This window comes from Pithys albifrons, chromosome 15 (assembly GCF_047495875.1).
Source record: "Pithys albifrons albifrons isolate INPA30051 chromosome 15, PitAlb_v1, whole genome shotgun sequence".
In the NCBI taxonomy this organism is placed as follows: domain Eukaryota; kingdom Metazoa; phylum Chordata; class Aves; order Passeriformes; family Thamnophilidae; genus Pithys; species Pithys albifrons.
The window spans coordinates 11,233,187-11,252,185 of record NC_092472.1 but is presented as its reverse complement, the minus strand read 5'-3'; the positions used below and the strand labels follow the sequence as shown (position 1 = coordinate 11,252,185).

The 18,999-nt window shown below is 65.6% G+C and overlaps 2 protein-coding genes across 7 annotated transcripts; one reads left to right on the top strand and one right to left on the bottom strand.

Annotated features, from left to right (window-relative positions):
• Positions 1-2,180: 2,180 nt before the first annotated feature.
• DBN1 (drebrin 1) lies at positions 2,181-13,473 on the top strand. Of its 3 annotated transcripts, XM_071570339.1 has the most exons (15): positions 2,181-2,402; positions 6,444-6,499; positions 6,608-6,720; positions 6,913-6,987; positions 7,064-7,210; positions 7,372-7,449; positions 7,531-7,682; positions 7,835-7,898; positions 8,016-8,075; positions 8,230-8,344; positions 9,515-9,652; positions 10,763-10,894; positions 11,925-12,481; positions 12,567-12,669; positions 12,753-13,473. In XM_071570339.1, the coding sequence occupies exons 1-15, from the start codon at positions 2,317-2,319 to the stop codon at positions 12,821-12,823; spliced, it is 1,947 nt and encodes a 648-aa protein (XP_071426440.1). In that variant the 5' UTR covers positions 2,181-2,316; the 3' UTR covers positions 12,824-13,473. The 3 variants fall into 3 exon arrangements, with proteins under 3 accessions (XP_071426440.1, XP_071426441.1, XP_071426442.1); XM_071570340.1 differs by lacking the exon at positions 9,515-9,652 and having other exon boundaries at positions 2,182-2,402; XM_071570341.1 differs by lacking the exons at positions 9,515-9,652; positions 10,763-10,894 and having other exon boundaries at positions 2,182-2,402.
• A 76-nt stretch (positions 13,474-13,549) lies between these two features.
• PRR7 (proline rich 7, synaptic) lies at positions 13,550-18,234 on the bottom strand. Of its 4 annotated transcripts, none has more exons than XM_071570344.1 (3): positions 17,904-18,234; positions 14,300-14,941; positions 13,550-14,197 (listed from the first exon to the last, which is right to left on the bottom strand). In XM_071570344.1, the coding sequence occupies exons 2-3, from the start codon at positions 14,598-14,600 to the stop codon at positions 13,782-13,784; spliced, it is 717 nt and encodes a 238-aa protein (XP_071426445.1). In that variant the 5' UTR covers positions 14,601-14,941; positions 17,904-18,234; the 3' UTR covers positions 13,550-13,781. The 4 variants fall into 4 exon arrangements, with proteins under 4 accessions (XP_071426445.1, XP_071426447.1, XP_071426443.1 ...); XM_071570346.1 differs by having other exon boundaries at positions 13,550-14,170; XM_071570342.1 differs by having other exon boundaries at positions 13,550-14,941.
• Between the last annotated feature and the right edge of the window lie 765 nt (positions 18,235-18,999).

Genomic DNA, 18,999 nt, shown 5'->3' with positions numbered 1-18,999 from the left:
GCTTGAGGGTAGCGGGTGTGGGGAAGTGGGTGTTCTCCTGCTCTGCTCTGACAGCTGGAACGGTCATTAATAATTGCAAGTCTTGCAGTGATGAGCAATTGTAAGGAAAATAATCTTGCTAATCTACTGGAAGGTTCTGCCGGGGGCAGGAGCTGGCTCTGGGAAGCCAAATGCCTCCTGGCATCACCCAGATCTGGACAACAGTGCCACATCTTCTTCCTGCCACCTGCAGGAGTGCAAAACCCCATCAAAGATGGGGCGGGGAAAGTAGGAGTGATGGAGACTGGATGGGACCTGGCTGGGTGCTCATGCTGGGGCAGGTGTGGGCCATGGGATGGCCACACTGAGGAGCAGTGGGACAGCTGCAAAAAGGGACAGAAACAGACGATTCCTGCCTGGCAGGGCTGGGAGGAGCAGCGATGGGTGAGTGCCTGAGCATAAGTCCCAGCTGTGCAGCCAAGGTCAGGAGAAGCACAGGGGAAAGTGAGGTGACTGGCCCCATGTGAGCAGCCACCGAGCCAACCCTGGCTCAGCCCTGACAGCAACCAGTGAGTGGAGAGCAAGGAAAGGGCAGGGGGAGGCAGCCATGTGGGACGGAGTCTGCTGGGGTAACACAGCCTGGGAACAGGTTCTGCCAGCTCAGCCCTGGGGTGCCCAGCTGTGGAGCAGGGCCAGGGCAGAGCCATGGAGCCACAGCCTGCCTACTTGTGCCGCTGCACAGTCTGAACTCAGTGAGGGGCTCAGCTGCTTTGGGTTCATGCCCTGTTGCCTCTGGCCCCTACTGATGATGCCTCTACCACCCAAGGTGCCTCTGCACTTTGCCAAGAGCAGGTCTTGCCCACCAGCTCTGTGCATCATGCAAGGAGCTTGTGCACAGGCAGCGGAAGGAGGGTCTCGGGTGGGCTGTGGAGGTGGAGCCTTGGGAGGGGCTGCAGCCTCGCTGCTCAGAGAACAAAGCCTGGTAGCAGCAGGCTCAGAGCTCCCACCGTGTCCCTGAGCAGGGTCCCAGCACACCACCCCCAAAGCCAGCTGAGCCGCCTGTGGGGCGCCTGCCATGGCCCCAGCCTCTGCACTGGCCCCAGCAGCTGCTCCACAGCTGCTCCCAAACTCTCACAGCTTCCTAGGGCAGCTCCTGCTCTGACCTGGCTCAGAAATGCTTGTGCAAGGAGGGCATAAAGGGAGCAGACGGCACAAGCCGGGCCCGTTGCACCCTATCTGCTGTCCCACTGGGCTCATCCACAGGCTGCTCTGAAGGGCTTGGCTTGGGCAGGGTCATGCCAGCAACATCCCCAACCTGCAAGGATCAGGCCACTGCTGTTTTGGCATGGAGACCCCTTCAGCATGGTTCTAGTTTGGGCTAGGGTCAGGGACAGGGGGACACTGCCTGCCCTGGCAGGAGCATGAGGACCTGGCTGGGAGCCCCTGCAGAGCCCTGTGAAGGTCAGGGCAAAAGCAACATTGTGAGTTCACGCAGAGGCAAAACCTGCTGGGAAAGGTGCCACTGGACACAGCCTGGAAGGGGTTCTGAAGGGAACGAGGACTTGGGAGCAGTGGGCATGGAGGGGAAGGCAGGCAGCAAAGGGGCCCCCACAAAGGCTGTAGCCACCACTCCCTTGTGCAGCAGTGAGGGCATGGCTGGGTGTGTGGGGAGAGCCCACGGTGCCGTGTCCTTGGAGAGGAAACCTTGGGGACAGCAGCTCTGTCGTGGGGACATGAAGGCACAAGGAGCTCGGTGTGCTGTGTCCCGTTAGTGTAGAAGACATGGGTCAGCGGAGGGTCTGGAGATGGAGAGGACCACTCAGTAAGGTCCCCAGGGTGCAGGTTTCCAGAAGGGGCAGCACAGGATGCGGGTTCCGAGGGCGGAGGGGAGCCCGAGATGTAAAACCATCCGGGATGCAGGTTCCTAGGAGTGGCTGAAATGGGGTTCAGTGGCCCTGGGGCGGGGGACGGCCCGGGGCGTGGTGCTGCGGGGACTGAACAGAGCCCAGGCTGCGGGATGCCGGAGGCGAGCCGTGTGCGGGGGCAGCTCTGTGCGGGGGCGATGTTCACCGCACCTCCCGGGGTCCCGGCTCGGGGCCGGGCGGCGCGGTCTGCGAGGTGCCCTGGGGGCGCCCCGGGGGCGCGGCGGGGGCGGGGGCCGGTCCTGGGGAGGCGGAGGGGAGGGGAGGGGGGCCGCCGTTCGCGGCGCTAGGACCGGGCGCGGCGGCGGGCGGAGCCTCCCCGCCGCTCGCCCCTCCGCCCGGCCGCTGCGGCAGTGTCTCGGAGGCGGGCAGGCGGCCGGTCCCTCCGGTCCCCCGGCAGCATCCCGGCCCTGCCATGGCTGGCGTCGGCTTCGCGGCGCACCGCCTGGAGCTGCTCGCCTCCTACCAGGACGTGATCGGCGAGGACAGCCCCACCGACTGGTGAGCGCGCCCGCCGCCGCCGCCGCCGCCCCTTTGTCCCCGCCGCCGCCGCCCTTTGTGCACGGAGCCGCCCGGTAACACCGGCCGCGCCCCGCGCTGCGCCCCCCGCCGTCCTCGGGAGCCCCGGCACACAAAGGCGGGCGGGGCGGCGGAGGGTGTGCCCGGACCGCCGCCCCCGGTGCCCGCACCTGCCCGCCGCCGCCGCACCGGGCCGGGGCGCGGTCCCCGCTTTGTCTGCGTCGGGCCGGCACGTGCGAGCGCCGGGACTCGCCATCCCCGGGAGCCCCCGGGAGTCCCCGGCGCGGCCCGGCACGAACCCCGCCGGGCAGCGAACGCCGGGAGCGGGGCATCCGCGCAAGGCGAGGAGGGCCCTTGGGGGCTCCCCGGTGCTGGGCCCGGCCCTGGTCCCTCGCCATTGTCTGGAGCTGGAGCCGCGGGCAGGGGCACCCGGGGGGCGGGGGATGGGGAAGGGATCGGGGCGCCCCCAGCCCGGCCCTGCTCCCGACCGGCTCCACCGGTGCCCCGACAACGGGCGGTGCCGGTGCCCGGCGGGGCGAGGCCTGCGGCCACGAGGACACGGAGCACCCCCGCTACTCCTGGACCTTTCAAGTTCCGGGGGTGCCACATCCCTGGGGGGCCGCCGTGCGTCGTACTGGGATTGCTGCGGACTCGCCGGGGCGAGGGGTTGCTCTCTTTGGTGGAACACGCCGGCTGTCCGTCCTGCCCGGTGCGTGCGGGGCACCCGCTTCTGCGGTGCGGGAGCCTGGCTGGATCCAGGCCCCGCTGCAGGGAGCATCACCCCCTGCCAGCCCGCATCCCCCAGCGCCCACCTGCATCTCCCACCCCACCCGCGTGCCGCGGGACCAGCTCCTTGCCCCCAGGGTGCTTGTGCCGTGCTGTGCGGGGATGCTGACGGCACGCCGGGGTGGAGCTCGCTGAGCAGAGCCAGGGCACTGGGCAGTGTGGGGTACTGGATGCATGCTGTGCATGATGCTCTTGGAGGGGGCGGGCAGGGGGCTACCGTGCACCCACCACTCAGCTGTCAGGGGCACCCACCTCCCAGCTGGGCTGCACCCACCATTCAGCCGGAGGCATCCACCACTCAGCCGGGCACACGCCCATCTCTAGCCGGGTTCCTGCTCCCGGGACAGCGCTGTGTGGGCCTGGGCAGGTCCCAGTCCCCACCAGTTCTGGGGTCTCCAGGGTGCCCTCCGGTCCCACTGGCAGCCCAAGCGCGCTGTGGGCAAGCGCCGTGCGTGTTGCCGGCCAGGCGGCAGCTGTCAGCTCTGGGTACATCTCGCTTCCCGGCATCCGCTGCAAAGGAGCCGTCCCTGCCAAAGCTGCTGAGAGCAGCAGAATCGGTTCCCGGGAAGGGGAGTGCTGGTGCCGGCCGACCCGCCCTCCCCACCTCCAACGCTGAGCCCGGCCGGGCAGTGATCCCTCGCCATCCCCATCCTCGGAGCTGAGGTTGCCGTCGTCCCCAGCTGCTCCATCCCATGGTCACCGGGGTGCCTCACATTCGGTGCCCGTGGTAGCAGCATCCCCACTGCAGGGCCCTGTGCCGGGATAAGGGATAAGGGATGATGTTGCGGGGGCTGCATGGGGAAAGGTGATTTGGACAGTCCCACGGGGTGGGGGCCCAGCCTGGCTGAGCCAGGGACTGGGAGGACACCGCACCAGAGCCTGGGACGGTGCTGGGGGATGCCGCGCTCTTGTCCGGCCGGGAATCCTGTGTTTAGTCTGGGATTCCCCCTGCTCCGGCCCAGTCCTGAAGGGTCCGACCATCCCCTCCCCCTGCCCGGCCCCGCGGAGGCTGCTGGGGCCCATTACTCGATCAGAAAGGAATTTGGTGCTGCTTTCTGAGCAAGCCGACTCCCTGGAGCTCCCAGCCACATTGGAAACACATGTGCCGGGGCTGGTACGGGAGGCTGGGCCAATGTGACCCCTCCCTGGCCATGGTGTGGGGGGTGGACCCCTGGGTGCTGGCACCCAGGGGTGCTGCTCTGCCTGCTCCAGTGAGCAGCGGGGCCATGCGAGGGCAGTGGGACCGTGCTCTCCGTGGTGGAGTCGTGGGGGATCCTTGTTGGAACCCGCTGGCTGCGGGGCAGCTTCCTGGGCTGCACGGAGCTCCTCCACACACGGATGACCCATATACCTGGAGCCCGGGGGTAGGCAGAGGCTGTATGGGTTGGGTGAAGGGATTAAAGCCCACGGAAGGAAGGTAAATGATGCACGATGCTACCAGCACACGCTGTGGCACAGCTGGTCCCTACTGCCTGGGAGACGTGGTGATGCTATTGGGCTGTGGGACACTGGGGGCATTCCAGGCACACTGCTGGCGCTGGCACAGCCTCCTTGTCCTGTGGACTGGAAACCTGCATCCTGGTGTGAGGTCAGACTGAACAGCTGGGCTGTGTCCATGGCAAGCCCTGGCTGCCCCGGGAGCATCCCTGAGTGCAGGCAGCAGCCCTGTGCTCAGACACCACCCAGTGTGGCAGGGTTCTGGAGGGAGAGGAGGGAGTGGATGCCCCCAGCACCCACACGGCTCCACAGACAGCAGTGCCGTGGCTCTGCCCTACTTCTTTCCTCCCATCTGCAGCCAGCTGCATCCCACCCTGCCAGCTTCCACCCTGCTGCCCTGGGTTCCCCCAAACTGCTGCCATCCTCCCCCATTTTTGGGGCATCAGGGACTGCAGTTGCCACCCTTTCCCAGCGCAGGCATCGCAGACGGCAGTTTGCAGCTGTTCCAGGCCTGGAAACTGACACCGGCTGGGGCAGCCGATTAGCGGGATCGGGATGTGCGGATTAAAGTCAATCTTGTTGGTGCAATTATCTGCGGCTTGCTGCCAGGGGTTTGGGGGCAGCGGGTGCCGGAGGCAGAGGAAGGCCCTCTCCCTCTTGGGCACCTGCTTGCCTTCCCCCTGCTTTAGCTCCAGCCTTGGCCCTGTTTTGAGGGTGGTCCACCCATAGGGACCCTTAATTCCTGCCCCCAGGCTGTGGTTGGAAACTGTGAGCTCGAGTGAGGGCAGGGATTTTGGGGCTCCGATGAGCGCTGTGTGGGCACCACCAGCTGAATGTTGATCGGCAGAGCCGTGGTGCAGGCATGTGGGGGATCCAGCACGGGCGGCCCCGGCTTTCCGGGTGCAGCGCGTGATGGTGGCAGGCAGGTTTGGGTGCCTGCCAGGCCCCGCAGGTCCCCGCTGCCTGCCTGCCTCCCCCGCTCCCCTCCGCTAATCACCTCATCGGGGCGAGCTGCATCCCAGCTGGGATGGGGGGGGTTGCCATGGTGACGCAGGATGCTGGTTGCCTAGCGACATCCATCCCCTCGCCCACCCACCCTAGACCAATTTGGCATGCGTGGTCCCCCGTCTATTGCTGGCTGTGTGCCCCTGGGGAGGTGCAGGCTGGTGGGGGTCCCCACGGAGCCCCCAAGGGGGCTGGCCAGGGCATGGTGGGAGCGACAGGGGGTTTCCCATCAGCTGGGAACGGTTTCCAAGGAACAGTCTCCATGACGGCCCCATCACACCCTGGCAGCACATTGATTTGCTGCTGCTGGTGCTCCAGCATCCTCCCCCAGCCTGGTGCCTGCTGGGCTGGCAGCTCACGCAGACGGGCACGTGAGTGCCCCTGGGTTCCTACTGGGGGCATGGGGCTGTCCCCAAGCCTGGTCACTAGCTGGCAGGGTTGTGGGGGGACAGGGACAGGCGTGCAAGGAGCTGTGAGGCTGTGGGAACCAGTGGCACAACAGTCAGCAGGTCCTATGCCCAAGTGACCCTTCTGTCCCCAAAACTTCTGACCCTCCCCTGTGGCTGCCAGCAAGGATGGGTGGATAAGCGCTGCCCCATGTCCTGCCTGCCCTGCCTGGTAGACTGGCCCTTGGTGATGACAATGGACAAAGGCTTGAGATGGGGATGTGGTAGCTTGGGAACATCCAGATTGTCCCCCAGGGTCTGCCCTGACCTAAGTGTGAGCAGGATGGAATCTTGGGGGGGCCCTCCCCACACTCCCCCTGGCCATGGCTCACTCACATCATCTCCCCAGGGCTCTCTACACATATGAGGATGGCTCCGATGACCTGAAGCTGGCAGCATCAGGAGGTAAGGTCCTTGTCTCCTCTGTCCCCTCTCCTGGCTTGGCTCTGCCAGTGTTTTCCCTAGCACCCATTCCTGGTGCTGAGTGGGTGTGGGCTGATGGTGCTGTGCCAGGTGGAGGTTTGCTGGAGCTCTCGGGCCACTTTGAGATCCAGAAGGTGATGTATGGCTTCTGCAGCGTCAAGGACCCCCAGGCGGTGCTCCCCAAATATGTTCTCGTCAACTGGGTGAGTGTGGGCAGAGAGCCTTGCTAAGGGGGGGGCTGTGCTGTGCCCACAGGGACATGGCTGGGTGTGAGTGAGGAGCTGTTGGTGGCCAGTGGGGTGCAGGTGCCCCACAGTCCCGCTGTTCTGCAGTTGTCAGTGGGGTGGGGTTCACCTGCTGCCCCTCCCAGCTCAGCCCCTCTCTGGCTGCCACAGGTGGGGGAGGATGTGCCAGATGCCCGCAAATGTGCCTGCGCCAGCCATGTAGCCAAGATTGCCGAGTTCTTCCAGGTGGGTGATGCTGGGGAGGGGGACGATACTGCCGGGGCACCGTACTTGAACACTGATGGCTCCTTGTCCTCCCCAGGGTGTCGATGTCATCGTCAATGCCAGCAGTGTGGAGGACATTGACCCAGGGGCCATTGGGCAGCGTCTCTCCAACGGGCTGGCCCGTGTCTCCAGCCCGGTGCTGCACCGCTTGCGGCTGCGCGAGGATGAGAACGCCGAGCCCGTGGTAATGTCCCCATGGCAGCGATGGCGATGGTGGCGGGTCTGGGATGTCCCTCCCACCCGGGACTCCTATCTGCCACAGCCCCTCACCCTGTGTGCTGCTTACTGTCATCCCCCCTCGCTGATCCCAGCCCCTCCACCCTCCCTGCCTCTCCTCCGTCCCAGGGCACCACTTACCAGAAAACCGATGCCACCGTGGAGATGAAGAGGCTCAACCGGGAGCAGTTCTGGGAACAGGCTAAGGTGGGGTATGAGTGGGCAGCTGGTAGTCCCTGGGGAGCAGGGTGAGTGATGGACAGCCCTCTCATTCATCTCCCCCACCAGAAAGAGGAGGAATTGCGTAAGGAGGAAGAGCGGAAAAAGGCCCTGGATGCTCGGCTGCGGTTTGAGCAGGAACGGATGGAGCAGGAGCGGTTGGAGCAGGAGGAGCGGGAGCGGCGCTACCGGGAGCGTGAGGAGCAGATCGAGGAGCACAGGCACGACGGGGGCCGGGTGGGATGTGGGTATGGGTTGGCAGCACATGTGCTGCCAGAGGCTGTGTGGACACATGGGTGTCCCTGTGGGGTGGGGTTGGGGCAGAGACTGGCAGGAGCCAGAGCCCAGCGCCTCTCGTGTGCCCCTGTCACAGGCGGAAGCAGCAGAGCATGGAGGCGGAGGAGGCCCGGCAGCGCCTGAAGGAGCAGTCCATCTTTGTAAGTGCTGGTGTTGGAGTCGAGGCTGCCACTGGGCATCACCTCTGGAAAATAGATACTCCCAGCTAGGTGCCCAGGGCATCCCGGAGCTGGAGGTGATGCTGCATCTCTTCCCAGGGGGACCACCAAGAGGAGGAAGACAGACAGCAGTTCAGGAAATCAGAATCAGAGGTGGAGGTGAGTGCAGTGATGGCCATACCTGGTGCTGGTCCCTGCTCCCCAGCGAACAGTGCCTGTAGATGGATGGGGATGCAGCTGGGGGATGCATGGAGGGTGGTCCACAGCTCCACAGCACTGGGGCAGTGGGGCTTAGCCTGCCCTGTCCACACAGGAGGCTGCTGCCATCATTGCTCAGCGGCCCGACAACCCCCGGGACTTCTTCAAACAGCAGGAGCGGGTTGCATCGGGCAGCAGTGACGCTGTCTCACCAGGCAGCCACAGGACAGGTGAGGGGCTGAGGGGGGCTATGGAAAGGGGGGTGGGCACTGAGAGACTAGGGGAGCCTGTGGAGCAGGTGAGTGTAGTGACGCAGCTCAGCAAGTCACAGCGGGATGGGAAGGGACCAGGGATACAATGTGGGTGGGAGGTGTACCCTCTGCCATCCCGGGCACTGTGGTTCTGGGGTGCTGAGGGCACAAGGATGGCAGGGGTCATCCTGCTCTGCTGCGCCACCATCACTGCCACCATCAGCGCCACTGCCACTGCAAATCACGTGTCCCCTGCAGCTGAGACAGCAGGGGCTGGATGTTGAGGTGTCTTCAGCAAAAAGGGGCTCATCCTGGTCCCTGCTTGGTGTCGTCCACTCACCTGTCACAGCACTGAGCCAGCAGCCAGGTTGGGTGCCTGGTTGGTACAGCAGGAGTGGGCAGCTGGAGGTCCAGGAATTTCTTGGGAACACAACCCCTGGTGACAGCTGAAAGGCTCAGGAGTGAGTGGAGCAGATATGGGACTGGCAGATGCTGACAGCACTTAGTGTGCTGTCAGCAGGTGGGGGTGCCCTAGGGAGGGGCTGGGCTTCCCCACAGTCTGGGTTCCAGCCCTGGAACTGTTTTTGCAGCTCTCAGGCAGGGACTGGCTGTCCTGGTGGGTGCCTGTCATAGTGCTGTGCTGAGTGCGCTGTGCTATGGGGCTCTGCTGGGAGGGAGTCTGTGATGTGTGTCCTTGCTGTGGTGTTATGCCATGTGTTATGCCATGGGTTGTGCCATGGGCTGTGCCATGGGGCTGTGCTGTGGGGTTGTGCCGTGGGGCTGTGCCTCGGGACAGTGCTGTGGGCTGTGCCATGGGGCTGTGCTGTGGGTTGTGCCATAGATTCATGCTGTGGGGCTGCGCTGTGCCTGAGCAGTTGATCCCATGGCCATGTTCTGGCCTCTCTCCTCACTTGGCCAGGCAGTGCTGCCTTCCATTTTTCTGCCCTGCTGCCTTTCCATCCTCTTGTCCTGCCATCCTCCTGTCATGCTGTTGGTGCTGCCTCCCATCCCTCTGTCCTCCCATCCCGGTGCCCTGGTGCTCCAGCCCCGCTGTAACTGCGTTGAGCAGGGACTGACCCATCTCTTTGCTCTCTCTCTCTCTCTCTCTCTCTCCGTCCGTCCGTCCGTTTGTCTGTCTTTCTCTCACAGGTCGTCTGTACTGTCCTTTCATAAAGACAGCTGACAGTGGGCCGCCTTCTTCCTCCTCCTCCTCCTCCTCCCCCCCACGGACCCCCTTCCCCTATATCACTTGCCACCGCACCCCAAATCTCTCCTCTTTCTTCCCATGTAGGTAGCTGGGAGCTCCTGGGCACACAGCTCCGGGGGGCTGAGCCGCGTGCAGCTGCCCCAGAGACCCCCCAGCCCCACGGCACACCGGACCAACAGCGGAGGCACCGCCCCTCCCGCGGGCACCCCGATGGGGACGAGCACCCAGACGGGACTGTGCCTGCACCCCTGGGGACTTGGCATGCCCTGGCTGGGGCTGTGCCCCTGGGGAGGGGACACTGGGCAGGTTGTGCCTGTGGGTCAGATAGGGACAGGGCAGAGCTGTGCCTGAGGAGGTGATGCTCCATAGTGGGATGGAGCAGATTGTGCCTGTTAGGTAGAATGGCACAGGGAAGGCTCTGCCAGTGGGGCAGAAGTGGGACAGGACAGCTGTGCCCTGGATCATGTAGGACTGTTCTCATAAGGCAGCATGGAATGGTAAAGCCTGTGCCCAGGATCATGTGGGGCTGTGCCTGTGGGGCAGAAGGGGAAGGGGCATCTCTGCCCTGGACCATGCAAAACTGTGCCCATGGGACAGGAGAGGATGGAAAAGCTGTGCTTGGAATCATGTGAGGCTGTGCTAATAGATAAGAATGGGACAGAATAGCTGTGCCCATGGGACAGAGTGGGATGGGACATCTGCCCTGGACCATGGAGGATTGTGCCCATGGGGCAGCATGAGATGGAAAAGATAATGCCCAAGATCATGTGAAGCTGTGCAGAAGGGGCCAGGGTGGGGGCCATGTGGGGTTGTGCCCCTGTCAGGCGTGGGTGGCAGGGCACAAAACTGCCTGCAGAGGCAAGACAGTGCCAGGACACAGCTGGGCAACATATGGGCAGGGTCACTGTGCACCAAGGCAGGTACAGGGCTGGTTGTCCCTGTGCCTGGCAGATGCAGGGGCTGGGACTCATGGAAGTGGTGGGGATGCCTGGAAGGGACATGGTGGTTGCTGCACTCATGGGAGCTTCTGCCATGCCACCACGGAAGGGTATGATGTGGTGGCTTGTCCCTGGTGATGTGCATTTGGCAGCTCTTGCTGTGTTGGTGTGGGGCAGAAGCGGTTCTGAGGTGCTGGTCCCGCCCTCGGCATGGGCAGCCCTCCCACGCCACCCCATCTCCCTTGTCTGCAGGCAGCCAGTCGGACGCCTTCCGAAAGGCCTCAGCGGTGGGCTGCAGCCCCTGCGAGCCCAGCCCGGCCGCCACACCGCTGGGTGACCTGGGCACCCGTGCGTCCGCTGACGAGACGCCAGCAACGCCCAAAGGTGGGCGCAGGGCTGGCGCTGCCTCCCCCTGCCCGGGGCTGCCCAGGCCCACCCTCATGGTTTCCCACAGTGCATCCCCCACTGCAACCCCTGTGGCTCTGCTGCAGCCCTGCCCTGCAGCCCCGCCAATTGCCCTTGCATTGCTCAGTGCATCTGTGTTGTTCCATCTGCATCCCTCGGCATGTCCCCATCATCTCTGCTGTGTCCCACAGCGCATCCCCTGCAGCAAGCCCCTTTGGCTCTGCTGCAGCCCCCACTGCAGCCCTGCCAACCACCCTTGCATTGCTCAGTGCATCCAAGCTGTCCAAACTGTATCCCTTGGCATACCCCCTCTGTCTCTGCTGTGCCCCCGAGCACATCCCCGCCGTACCTGCTACTCCGTGCTGCTGCATCCCCGCCGTCTCTGCTGCATCCCCCAGTGCAGCCCTGCCACCATTGCTGCATCCCAGCTGCCTCCAGCTCGTTTTCTATCACCAGTGTATCCCTATCTGCTGCGCCCTTCGCCATGCATCCTCCCCATCTCCAGTGCATTCTCTGTGCTCCTTACATGCTGGCTGTCCCTGCTGCAACTCCCAGTGCAATGGTGTCCATCTGCTCCATCCCACTGTACATCCTTGCCAGGGCTGCTGCATCCCTCTGTGCATTCCCTCTGTCCCACTGAACCCCACTGCATCCCAGCCAGTTCTGTTGCAGGCACCACGTGTTCCTGCTGCATCCCCACTGGCCCCTTGGCATCATCTGGTGTATCCCAACTTTCCTTTCTCCTGTCCCCTCCACAGCCCCTTCTACCTCCCAGCCACTTCCCAAGGGATCATCTTGCCCCTTCCCCATGTCCCTTCACTCCCTGGTCCCCTGGTGTGTACTACGGTTCCCTCCCTGCCCATCCACTCCCACCCATCCCTGCAGCATCTCCACACTGTGCCCAGTCCATAGGACTTCAAATCCTCGCCAGCTACAGCCCTGTTCCTGGGTGACATCCAGCCCTGGACAAGGGTGTCTGCCCCCACTGACTGCTGTCCCCTCCTTGCAGAGTCCCCCAGCCCCAGCGCGCAGGAGCCCGGGCCAGCCACGCCCGAGCAGCAGTGGCCCTTCCCAGGGCCCGAGGACAAGGCCAGTGAGCCCCCCGGGGACGAGCCCAGCCCCAGCCCAGTGTGGACAGCGGGGGGTGATGCCCTGGGGGACCTGGTGACCCTGGAGCCCACCGAGCCCTCCCCACTGCCCATGGCTGCTGAGCCTCAGAATGGGGATGCTCCCAACCCCGAGAGCCTCATCGACCTGTGGCAGAGTGATGGGGCAACCCCCTCAGCTGCTTGGCCCCTGCCTGCTGCCCCTGTGCCCGAGGCTCCCCCGTCTGCACTGCCTGAGGAGGGGGCCCTGCTGAGCCTGGATGAACTGCCCGAGCCCCCTGCCACTTTCTGTGATGCGGAGCAGGAGGATGAGGATGAAGCCACTGGTGAGGAGGATCCCCAGTCCCAGGGGCTCGGCTGCCAGCATGTGCCCCAGGAGGACAGTCCAGGCAGAGAGACTCCCCCCATCACCAATGGGGAGATGTCCCTCAAGGATGGAACGCCAGGTCGTGGGGAGCAGGTGAGCACCACCAGAGGGGTGGGAGATCAGGGCATGATGGGTTGCCTGGGGAGGGTCCTGACTGCCTGTCCCCCCCACCCTCCAGGCCAGCGAGGGCTACTTCAGCCAGTCCCAGGAGGAGGAGGTGCCCCCCTCTGAGGAGCTGTCGGCCAAAGCCCCCCAGCCTGTCTTCTACAATAAGCCCCCAGGTGAGTGAGGACAGTGAGAAGTGAGGTCTGTCCCTCCAAAGGGCACTCCAAGGCATCTTGACTGCCTCTTCCCTGTCCTGCAGAGATCGACATCACGTGCTGGGACGCAGACCCCCTGCCTGAAGAGGAGGAGAGCTTTGGGGGAGCCCTGTAAGCCCAGGCCCCGCTGCCGGTGCAGGCAGCCTGCCCCGGCCGGCGCGGGGCATGAGGGGGCTGCAGCCAGGGGCCGGGCCCCCCCTCACCCCACTGGGGCCCCGCAGGATGAGGCCTCCAGGTGGGGGTCGCCCCGCTGCAACCCTGCCCCGGGGCACCTTTTACAGCCCCCCCTTCTCCTCTCTTTTTTAAGTTGTCGGTAGGAGCCGTGTCAGCCCCCCAGGCCCCCCTTAGTAGCCCCCCCAATACCCCAGTGCTCCTTTGGGGGGGGATGACACATGCTCGCATCCCCTGCCCGGCTGTGGGACAGGGTCCTCGTTCTCTTCGTGCCCCCCAGGAGTCCCCCAGTACTTTGCACGAGTTAAAAAAAAGAAATAATAATAATAATAATAAATGAATATGGCAATAAAGTGACCCAACCGAGGCGAGGCTGCAGCCAGCGGCGTTCCCCCCCCCCCCCCCAAAATCCCAGCGGGGAGCTGGTGTGGGGGATTTTACCCCTTCCCCACTCCTTCCTCACTGGGAGCCCTGTCCCTCCCTGCTTGGCCCCTGCTTGGCCCCTCTCCCCCCATTCTCCCTGGAAACTTTTTGGAAAGCACAAGTTCTGTACCGGCAGTGTGCTCATGTCTGTTAATAAATAAAGCGTCTCCCATGGGGGCTGCAGCCTGCTGGGGGTAGGGAGGTCTGGGAGGGGGGGTCCCATGATGCCAGCCTGCCAGGAGGCAAACCCGAGCCACAAACTTTTATTCTCAAACTGTAACAAACAAAAAGTTTAAGAAACAGAGCAGAGTCCGGGTCCCCAGCGCCCCCGGCCATGGTGGGGTTAGTGGGGGCCAGACGGGGAACCAGCCCCTTCCGCGCTGGCAGCGATGGCCCGCACCGGGGCGGGTGTCCCCAGGCTGACAAAACCACCCACCCCCAGGTGCGTGGCAAGGTCTGGGGGTCCCCCGTGGCCGCCGTTAGACAGCGGTAGTCCTGCCGAAGAGGGGCATGGAGACTGGGAGGTGCCAGGGGCCCGACTCGTAGGTGTCCCTGCTGCTGAGCTCCGAGTCCGTCCAGCTGGGAAACATGCGTGGGGAGCACTCCTGCTGCAGGTAGAGGTCCGGGCAGGCAGAGCCAGGGCTGGCTGAGCGGGGCAGGTGGAGTGCCGAACCATAGCCGGCATCGAGGAAAAGTGGTTTGTAGCTGGGAGGCTGCTCCTGCTTCTCCAGCCGCTCGTGGCTTAGGAAAGGGGCATTAATTTTGCGGTAGAGCCCCCGTGTGTCCATCAGCACCTCACTGTATGGTGGTGGGGGCTCTGCCATCAGCAGAGCTTCCTCATAGCACGGCGGCTTTGACAGGTCCGACTCTGCAAGGCAAAGCCCCCCCCGGACCCCTGCTGCTGTCAGCGCTGAGCTCCGGCTTTCACGTCGTATCCCCCCCAGAACAGGGGGAGGCACGTGCTCCGGGGATGCGAGAGCCCCTCCCTGCTCCTTACCGTGCCGGCAGCTCCAGGGCCGGGGGGGTGGGATGTGGTGGGGGTGGTGATGATGGTGGGGCTCAAGGCGGAGGCGGTGGGGAATGGCGATGCCGGGGGGGCTGCCCCTGTAACCCTCGTAGTGCAGTGGCTCCATCTCCAGCGCGCGCAAGCTCTGCTCCCGCAGCCGCTCCTCCTGCTGCCGCTTCACCCGCCGCCGCAGGTAGCTGCAGAAGCAGCACAGCAGCACGATGAGGCCCCAGATGAGCCAGAAGCCCGCGAAGCAGGTGAGGAAGGTGTAGGTGCCCTGGGACATCACCATCTTGGCTGCCGGACCCGGGGGGAGGCCCCCGTCTCTCTCTGCCCTTGGAGTGGGGGACGGGATGCTCAGGGCGGCGGCAGGGTCAGGGAGGACCCGATGCTGTCAGGGCCGCCGAGGGCATCTCCCCGGGCCGTGCCTGGCACCGTCTCCTCTGGCCTGCGGGTGCCCGCCGTCAGGGGTCCATCCTCGCCATGGAGCTGGGGGGGGCTGGAGCGGGTGGGTCAGGCCTGGGTGCGCTGGGCGGGCGGCGGGGCGGGGGGCCGGTGGGGCGGGCGGCGGGGGGATGGGGCTGGCAGGGTCCCGCTGCCCATCGCTGGGGTGGGACCACCGGGGTGGGGGCCCTGCAACGAGACAGACGCGAGCGTGAGCGACACGGAAATGTGGACGCCCTGTTCCCATGGTGACTCGCTCCACATGCACCGCAGTGCCAGCAGTCGGGGGGGAACCGTGCCTGGCCCCCCCATGCACCCCATCATCGCCTCCATGGCTGCAAACCTGCACACCCCACCCAGAGCCCCCCTACAACACTACCAGGCACTCTGGGGCAGGAGATGGATGCTGTGGTCCTGACCTTCGAGATCATGGGGTGCCTACTGGGATCTCCTTCTCCTGCCCACTCAGCGCACCCCAAACTGCCTGCTGAGCCCAGGCAGCTCATCCCTGTCCTGCCACAGAGTGGGATACCCTGAAGAGAACGAGGAATGTGCAGGGCCGCCAGGTGCCCGAGGCACGTGGCACTCCCTGGAGCAAGTGCACTGTGGCCATCTCTGGCCTCGCAGCCACCAGGGAGGCTCAGGGGACAGTGGCACCTCGACACAGCAATGCAGGGCCAGGAGGTGGTGACGATGGGAACCATCGGCTCTGCCAGGTCCCTGCCTTTAGGCAGGGTGATGACTTGGTCACATCCAGCTGAGCACCAAGTGGCAACAGTGTATGCCAGGGGCTCCTCATTGAGTGGGGAGCAGCACCCATGGGTGCTCGCAGGCAGGCACATAAGCACCCATCAGGATTCTCATTATCCTGGTGTGGGCGAAAACGGGGGCAGCAGGGAGGAGGGTGAGCCTGGATCGGCGGCAGCCAAGGGCTGGGCAACTACAGTGGCTCCATTGGTCTCACATGCCTCTGCTCGGAGATGGGCGAAGGGGCACGGGGGCTCGATCACCCCATGGGCCAGGGCCACGCTGTCGGCAAAGGGCCACCGCAGTGCCAGCGGGTGCTGAGGGTGCTGGCAGGGCCGGAGGGCCGAGCCCGGCGGAAGGAAGAAGGGAAGGAAGGAGCGATGGGGAAGGAAGGGGTCAGGGGCTCTGGCCACGCTTTGGCAGGCAGTGGGAGCTGCTCCGTCGCGCAGACAAACGCGTGGGCAGAGGCAGCGCTGCGATGGGGGTCTCTGGGGAGGGAGTCCCCGTTGCCCAGCTGAGGCCACTGGGGGCGGGCAGAGCTCGCCGGCCGCGGCTGCAACAGGCTCGGCGCCGGCAGCCTGAACATCCCCGGGAAGGGGGCACCGTGCGGGAAGGGCCGACGGTCGAGCCCCGGGAGGAAGGCCAGGGCTGGCTGGCGGCGCCGCGGACCGGGGGCGTTCGCATCTGGGGCGTGCGGGGGGAGCGGGGCTGCCGGGGACGTGCGGGCTGAGGGAGGAGCGGGGCCGGGCTGGGGACACTCATACCGGGCGGGGAGCGGAACGGCCGCCAAGCCGGGCCCCGCCGGTACCCCCGGGCCGCCCCGCTGCCCCTGGCCGCGGCCTGGGCCCCGCTGCCCGCGTCGCATCCCTGCCCGATGCCTCCAGCGGGAGGGTGACACCCCGGCAGGGAACCTCCCTGCTCCCGGTGGCGGGCGCGGCACCATTTCCTCATCACCATCATCATTACCATCCTCCCCCGAGGCGCGCGCCCGCTGGGGCCAGACCGGCGATGCGCGCCCCGGTACGCCCCGCGCGCCCCCGCCTCGGCCCCGCTGCCCCCGCACCGCGCAACAGGCGGAGGCGCCGCGCCCGCTCCCTCCGCGGCTCCCGTTACCGGCGGCGGCGGCGCACGTGGCTCAGGCGGCGGGCGGCGGCTCCATCGGGCGGCGGGGGAGGGGGCCCGGTGCGCGCCCGGTGCGCGGCGCCGCCGCCGCCTCCCGGCGCTGCCTTTGTCTCCGGTGAGCGCTCCCGCGCCGCCGCCGCGCGCCGCCCCGCCCGCCCGGGCTCCCGCCCCGCCGCTCCGCCCCGCCCTCGGCTCGGGGAGGGACCCGCGGACCCCCCGCACCCCACGCCCCGGGACCCGCCGCCGCGCGGGGGCTACCGGCGGGGAGACCGGCATTGACAGGGGATTCCCCTTCCCCGCCCCCGGGCAACGGCGGTGGGATGTCGGTGGCGAAAGGGACGAGAGATCTCCCGGGGATGGCCGCCGGAGCCCCACGGGATGAGGGACGGGGATCCCGAGTGGCGGCTCGCGGTCCGGGTGGGGTGATGGCCCTGCGACGCCCCGTGGGGTGGTGCCACGGGCTCCCATGGTCGGGGGTGCCCAGGGGTGCAACCACCCGCTCCCCCAGGGTCATCCCGACCCTCCTCAGGGAATTACAACAGCGAAAGGACACAGCAGGGAGGGCAGCCCAGACACCGGCAAGACCTTACCCAGGCACTGCTACAGCCATGCCGGGCACTGCAGTGGGTGGAGAGGGTGTGTGGGGCAGCGGTGCCAGCCTGGCCCCCAGGACAGTGAGGGACAGAGGTGGCATTGGGTGACACAGCAGTCTGTCCTGGGGTCACTCTGCTCCCTCAGAGCTGCCATACACCAGAGTGGCCTGAGTGACTGTCCTATCTGCTGGATCCAGAGACCGTCACCAGCTCTTCTCTGCTGTGACTGAGGCCAGTGGTTGTGGCCCCCATAGGAAACCCCTATAGTTCCTTGGGACTGTGCCAAGCTTGGGGGCAAGAGTCCTTGCTGTCCCTTTCCTGTGCCCTGGGGCTGTGCCAGGAGCAGGGCCCAGTGTGGTTATGGGGCAGAGCTGTGCCAGGTGACGGGTGGGTGACACGGCAGAGTGCAGGTGCCCCACGCAGGCCATGACCCCACCGCCACTTCCTCCATGTGGGCAGGGTGGCGGGTGCCCGCTGCGGCTGCACACATGGCGCATTGTTCTGCCAGGGCCTGGCTGGAAGGACTTCCTCCATCCCAGCCAGGGGATGACCTGGGGAATCTTGGTGCTGGCATTATGCTCCCACCATGACCAGGCATAGTGGCTCTGGCCAAGTCCCACCACATCGCTTGCAGCAGGGCCACAGTGGCCACGTGCCTCCCAGCCCCCTAGGCTCTGGCCCCGACTCACCTTGCTGGAACTCGCTTCCTGCGATCCGACCTCACAGCGCGGCCGCGGCTGCCGGGCAGTGCCGGCTCGATGGTTGTGGGGGTGCCCCAGCAGCACCCAGGGTGGGCAGGGGGCTCCGGCCATGCGGGGGGGCTGGGATGCTCCCCTGAGGCATGGGCACCACAGAGGTGGGGGGCATGGCAGGGCCTGCGGGCATTGCCAGGCCAGGCCAAGGGTGGGCAAAGGGAGCCAGGCCTCCGGCCCCGCCAGCGCCGGGGGCCTGGAGCTGCCTTCTCCTTCCCTTTCCCGTCCCCTTCCCCACGGCGGCGGGGGGAGGCAGGCGGGGGAGAGCTCCCTGAGCCACATGGTGGGCTGGAGGAGGAGCCGTTGCCCAGGCAACAGCTGAGAGCATCCTTCACCCCCAAATGGTGTGTGGAGCTGCTGCCACAGCCCCACAGTGCAAGGCAGTGCCCAGGGCCCACCAGAGCTTGCCCATGTACGTGGGGTCCAGATCCACCCACTCCAGCTCTGGCCATACACCAGTATTCCCACACCTGCACGCTGCTACCCCAGCAAGGTCAGGGATGGAGATGAGACACCCCTCAAATGCTAAGGCACCACTGGGCAGGGGGAGCTGGGGACAGGCAGAGCCCATTCCCTGCCCTGCTCAGGGCTGGCCATGGATCTGCTCACACTCCAGCCCTGTCCCAGAGACACCCAGACTTGTGACAGATACATGAACATGCTGGTGACCCCAGGACCTTTCTGCCAGGGTGCTGCAGCCCAGGTAGTGCCAGGAGGGCAGTAAAACATCTCAACCAGTGAGGTGGGAACAGCAATCTCCAGGCACTCCCCATCCCCCTGCCTGCCTTCCTTCCATGGCTGCAGAAAATTCCTGGATTTTACCCCAAGATGCCCCCTCTGAGTGTGAGAACTCCTCCTCGGCCCGCTCCCATAGCAACTGTTCCCTAGCTACCCGGCTGCACTTGCTATTCTCATCCCAATGCAGCTGCGTGTGGCCCCCCCGCGCTGCGCACAAAGCTGTCGCTGCTGCTGCCAGCTCTGGACCCCAAACCCACCCTGCACCCCCCGACCGGGCTGGCCCCCTTTTCTTGCT